General features: G+C 45.3%; 1 protein-coding gene across 9 annotated transcripts in view; it reads right to left on the bottom strand.

Moving 5' to 3' along the window:
• Window positions 1-357: 357 nt before the first annotated feature.
• LOC143140405 (CUGBP Elav-like family member 3) overlaps window positions 358-6,062 on the bottom strand; it is a 78,745-nt gene continuing 73,040 nt past the window's right edge. For 5 of the 9 annotated variants that reach the window (XM_076301266.1, XM_076301270.1, XM_076301272.1 and 2 more), the window contains one exon: window positions 5,104-5,976. In XM_076301266.1, coding sequence (XP_076157381.1) covers window positions 5,525-5,976 — 452 coding nt within the window. In that variant the 3' untranslated portion in view covers window positions 5,104-5,524. Of the gene's footprint in view, window positions 835-3,632; window positions 3,804-4,491; window positions 4,636-5,103; window positions 5,977-6,062 lie in introns of those variants that run through there. The other 4 variants (XM_076301268.1, XM_076301273.1, XM_076301274.1 and 1 more) reach the window with 2 other exon arrangements.

The following is a 6,062-nucleotide window of genomic DNA, read 5'->3' as shown; positions in this document are numbered from 1 at the left end:
CCCAATCACTGTTCTCAACAACTTCCACCAATTGAAAAACTAACTCTACCGCTGACAATATTCAGACACCTGATCACCCCTCTCCGATTTTGCCCCAGTCTGTGCATGTGTCTAACACACCCGTCCAAAATCAACCCTTCAGGCCGCCAGGATGGGTGGAATCTACGGTGATATCGCCCACCTGGTTACCCACACTGCTTTGCAGTAGTTGTTAAGGTAAAACAGGAAGTAAAACCCAAAGTCTCTGGAGCACCATACTCGCCAGACCCCCCCACCCCCCCCACCCTCTACCCACCCTATATCATACGTGACTGATACCCCCACCCACCCACCCCCTCCCTCATATGATACCCCTCCATATCTATATACATGTATAACGGACTCTGGCAGTGGTATAATAATGGCATTAATAAAATGCAGTTATGATCGCCACAGCGCCATCTGTGGGTTTGAGCAGAGCAGTGCATCTCTATTCCTGTGTACATTTGGGTCTCTCTCTCTCTCTCTCTATGCGTGAGGGGTGCCTGCTCACAGGATATGAGTCGGGTTGGCAGGCCCGTCTTAGGCAGAGCTGTGGGTTAGGCTGTGTGCTGTGCTGTTGTACTCTATTTGTTTTCATTTTTTTTTTAATGTTTATTTTTTGACATTACGTTTTAAGGGTAGTGAGTTGGTCCTGTGTTCTTCAGCTGCATGGATTCTGAACGGTTTTGAGTTTTTTCTAGTCCTATGCATGAAGCTAGATGGGGTTTGGTTTGCTGAGCAGTTGGTCCCATGTTTTTAAAACGGCAAAGGAGACACAGACCTCCACACTTCACACATTTGGTCCTGTTCCTCCTGAGAGAGAGAGAGAGAGAGAGAGAGAGAGAGAGAGTAAAAGAAAGAGCAAGAACAAGGAAAAGAGAGAAACAGAAAAAGATTGAAAGAGTGTGAGGGAGAGGAAGAGAGTGGAAAAGTAAATAGGAAAGGAAAAGAAAAGGAAATTGAAACCACAATTAGTTACACATCCTTTTATTTGTCCCACCATGGAGCTCACACAATGACCCCCCACACTTGTTTTGGCCAGGTGCGCAGAGCTAATTGTGTGCTCTCAGACAGAGCCACCTGCTACACTTAACAAAACCATAACACACAGAAACAGATACAATGCCTGTTATCTCTGTTATGATCTGTCTCTCTGCTGTCTCCCAGTCCGGTGACAACAGTGTCTGTTTCAGTGCACCATTCACTCTTGGCCTCTGTACACAACACAGATAAAGGTGCAAGGGGTCGCTGTGTGATTCCAGTGATGCAAGAAATGTGTCTCTTTTTTAAATGTTGGAAATATGTTTTTTTTTTTTTTATGTCAGTCATGGGTCAGTGGAGAGAGTCTCAAGGTGGCCAAGAGACCAAAGTGCTGATGCAGATGTGTCAGAGAGGGTCGTAATGCTTCTATTTACAGTGAGCCGTAGCGTTAAAGTGAGTGAGTGAGTGTGTGCGTGAATGAATGAATGCGTGTTTATGGGTGTATGCAGACAACTTGTTTTGTTTAAAGCCAGGAGCATTTTTTTGGCAGGCAAACAAATCTCCAACATGCACCATAGGAATTCTGGGTTATAGTTTGCATTAGCAAATGAATTATAATTTGAAAATAAAATGGCTTTCAGAATGTCAATTCAAAATGTAACATTAATTTAGGTATTTATTTTTCCTTTTTGGTTCCATTTCCTACAAATCCCAGAATTCCTACAGAGGAATGCTGTTCTCTGGTGGGCATAACATGTCACTTGTCACCATGACAACCACACACTGTCACCTCAAACCTCGTGTGAGTTTTGAGATATAAGAGGATGAGTCACGCTATCACACAAACAGATGCACACGCAGCCAGGACAAATCTCACTCAAGCAAAACATTCACACACACAGAAATACACACCCACACACGCACAGACGCACATACATAGGTCACCTTTCACTTGCTAGATGTTACTCACGACATCTTATTTGGGCAAAAAAGTATATAGAAATACACTGTCTAACACAAACATACACACACACACACACACACACACAAACAGACGTTCATTTCACTCAGTCATTTGCACAAAACAGCATACCCACTATCACAATCTCTCTGATTCAAATACAACCACATGGAAAACCCCCACATTCACAGAACTAGTACAGCACCAAACTAAACATGGGAGTGTAGCCAAGAAATATAGTCATGACCAATCAAACACAGAGAGAACTGATCAAAAACAGTCCAGCCGGAACCAGAGCTTAAGCATATAGATCTTAATCTGAGATGGTACTCGTTTTGAATGGTTGGTTTAGTGTTAAAATGGAAATATTGGCTATGTTGTTCATAAACTGTGGGAATTGCTGAATTACTTTTTGTTTTGCTTGGAAGCAGTTTAAGTTATTGATCAGTATTTATAAAACAAAAATAGAAAGTCACAAGGCACCAAACACAAGTTCATGGTCGCCACAGCAACCCGCCATGCATCACTCAGCATGGTGGATTCAGAGGCGCTGGCCTCTATGGCAACCATCACAGGCAAGAGATATCGCCACAGCAACCAACACAGGCCAATCAACTTACAACGCTGTGAGAGGAAGAAGGGGGGAATCTTTATTAGTTGCTAGGTAACCGTAGCCATAGCGCCGTGGTCTCCACACCCTGTTTGATTGGACAGGGCCGCCTGGGGGAGTGGCGTGATGGGGCCGCATGTTTGTTTGTTTGTTTTGAGGACACAATCACACAAAAACAATCAAAATAAAAAAGGTAAAAAAAATTAATAAATCACAGTTTTATTGCTCCTTCATTAAAATTCTGATTCAGATTATTATTGTTTCAGGGTCAAACTAGTCACTGGATATTATTATTTTTTTCATCGCTGCTCTAGGATTTTCACATTGTACTTTTACAAAAAAAACATTTAAGCTAAATGACTAGCAGATCTCACATTTAAAAGCGTTGTTTTTGTGTTTGAAGTGTGAGTCAACCACAGCCCTGAGAATGACACAAATTGCATCAGTGAGTCACACGTGACCTTCACAAAGCTTTGCTGGAGCTTAACTCTCTGTCCAAAAACACATGGCCAAAACAGCACAGGGATGCTTTGACTCACACTCATCTGACAAAAACAAAATCTTGAGTTAAGGGGGGGGGGGGATATACACTGCTTTTAACAAAATTAATTTTTGTCCAGAGAATAATTGTTTCGATGACCCCACACTTTTGTGATATCAGAGGAAAATTATAACTCGTATAAGAACATTTGGTTGAAACTGCAGCTGAAAATACAGAGTATTGCTCTGGTTATTTCACATATTATTTGCCCCTCATCAAGCTGCGGCCTAGGGCAGAAGAGTTATTGCCTTAAACAGCCTTGGCTTACTTCCTCTCCCAACACCACAGGACAGATCTCTCAAAGCCTCCCGTCATATCAGACTACCTGCACAGGGTTCTCCTAACATCCAGCAGCTATCCCATAATATCACATAATAACCCCCCCCCCCCCTTCCTTTCTGGCTTGTGCATTTCTACTGCAGCACCTTTTGATGTTTCTGCCAACCTCCTCCTTCAACCCACCACCCTCCCTCCCTCCCTCCCTCGTCGTCACGGCTACCCTGTCGCGTCGCGCTCACCTCTCTCACTCTCTTCCCCTCCTTCTCGCTGTGTCCGTCACGCTCAGTAGGGCCGGTTGGCGTCTTTGGGCCGCTTGAGCTGCACCTTGAGCCTCTTCATGCCGATCTGGAAGCCATTCATGGACTGGATGGCGGCCTGGGCGCTGGCTGGGTTGTCGAAACTCACAAAGCCTGCAGGAGAGCCAGAGGAGTGGAGAGGAGAGGAGAGGAAGGGAGAGGAGAGGAGGGGAGAGGAGGGGAGAGGAGAGGAGAGGAAGGGAGAGGAGAGGAGGGGAGAGGAGGGGAGAGGAGAGGAGAAGAGAGGAGAGGAGAGGAGGGGAGGGGAGAGGAGAGGAGGGGAGAGGAGGGGAGGGGAGGGGAGAGAAGAGGAGAGGAGAAGAGAGGAGAGGAGAAGAGAGGAGAGGTGGAAGGTGGCAAAGTTAGTACAGCGCCTGTGGATTATGGGTGTCTGTGGTGCTGTGCATTACAGTGGCACCTGGCTTCCTTGAAAGACCGTATGCCTTTAGCCTTTCACTCACTGACTCTCACTCTCTTTTTGAAGATACAAATGGAGAAATACTATTTATGAGACATTAATACTATAATGTAATTGACACTTTACTTCTTTAATTTATTTTTGCCCAAACTGTTGTGCTCATTCCTATTCCAATGCATGCATGCATCATTTTTTATGTCAACCCAATATCAAGTGAACTTTGAACTAGATTCTGTCCTCATTCTGTCTACGTTCTTGTGAGTCAGACTGACTGACTCACTTTCTTAGATCCTCCTTCCCGCTCCCTCCCCAAACTCTCCTCGCTTTCTCCACCACACTACTCTTGTTCTGACTGAGGGCCCAAGAGAAGCTGCGCTCACTCACCAAAGCACTTGCTCTGGTTGGTGGCACGGTCGACGAACACCTTGGCCGAGATGACATTGCCGAAGGGCAGGAACATCTGCAGCATCTCGGAGTCGGTGAACTCCTGAGGCAGGTGATAGATGAAGATGTTACAGCCCTCAGGACCTGTAGGGGGAGGGAGAAGAGGGGAGTTGAGTCAGAGAGAAGCGGAGAAGAGACATATACATATACACACACACACACACACACACACACACACACACACACACACACACACATTGTTAATCTTGTTAATCTGCCATATATTGTATTGATTTTTTTCTGTATATAAGCTTTATGTTAACTTTGTACTTTGACAATGCGAAAAATATTTGTCATGCTATTAAAGTGCACTTGAATCAAATCGATGTGGAGGTTAAAGATGAACATGAATGAATGAATAAATAAATAAATATAAATAAACAAATAAATAAATAAATAAATAAGAGAGGCTTCCTCACTGTCTTAGGTAAATAAGTAAATAAAGAATAAAGGAGAAATAGAGATTTGACATCTCAGTAGAGCCTAATCCACAACAGCCCTCCGGCCCTGAGGTGGAGGTGAGGTGAGTCAGGAGAGAGAGGGGGGGAGGGGGAGCGAGAGGAGCAGAGAGAAGTTGAAGGTGAAAGAGTAACAGCAAGGAAGAAAGAATGAAAGAAAAAAAAAGGTAGAAAGAGATCTGAGACCTCTGCAGAGTGAGCGTAAACCACTACAGCCCTCTGGCCCTGAGGTGGGAGGGCAGAAAACAGAGATGAGATGAGTCAGAGGAAAGAGAGAGAGAGGAGAGGATGAAGGTGAAAGAGAAACAGGAAAGAAGGAAGAGAGTGAGACGATGAAGAGTCAGAGAAAAGAGAGAAAAGAGGATGAAGGTGAAAGAGTAACAGGAAGAAGAAAGAAAGAGGAAGAGAACAAGAAGATGAAGAATCCGAAAAGAGGATGAAGGTGAAAGATTGAGAGAGGGAGAGAGGATGAAGTGTCAGAAGAGAGGGAGAGAGATCTGAGATCTCATTGGAGTCTAATCCACTCCCAGTCTTTTCCTCATAAATGCCTCCTGTTTAAAGTAATGAGGAATAAAGCAAGACAGTGACCTCTCGCATACAAGCCATACAGCAGCCATCAATTCAACAATGAGAGAGAGAGAGAGAGAGAGAGAACACAGACTCCTGATCCAGTGCTGAATCATCCCTTTGCATAAAATGACATTACAGTGTGGGGGTGGAGGGGAGGGGAAGGGATGGGAGCACTCTGTACAGACAGACCCCAGACTACAGACGGCAAGAAGGAGGAGAAAAACGGAAATCATATTCCGACAGGAAGTTGCCGTGACTGGGGTCTGCCTGGACAGGAAGTGACCATGATTACCCTCACGCTGCTGCAATTGCTGCTGCTGCTGCGGTTGCTGGGCGACGAGGGCTGGCTGGTGGGGGAACGGCTGTCCGACCAATCCGTACGCAGCGGGGTAGGTGGCTGCAGGGGGAGGGGGGTGGGGGGACATCAGATTCGATTAGAAATGCACGGTCATGCTGAGCCTGCTCTGCTCTTGGTACAGCTAA

This window comes from Alosa pseudoharengus, unplaced genomic scaffold, assembly GCF_046254945.1.
Source record: "Alosa pseudoharengus isolate Yale_2024_CS ecotype anadromous, Long Island Sound unplaced genomic scaffold, YU_APseudo_1.1 YU_APseudo_1.1_scf_23, whole genome shotgun sequence".
Taxonomy (NCBI): domain Eukaryota; kingdom Metazoa; phylum Chordata; class Actinopteri; order Clupeiformes; family Clupeidae; genus Alosa; species Alosa pseudoharengus.
The sequence above is the reverse complement of the archived record's forward strand: the minus strand, read 5'-3'. Positions and strand labels throughout refer to the sequence as shown.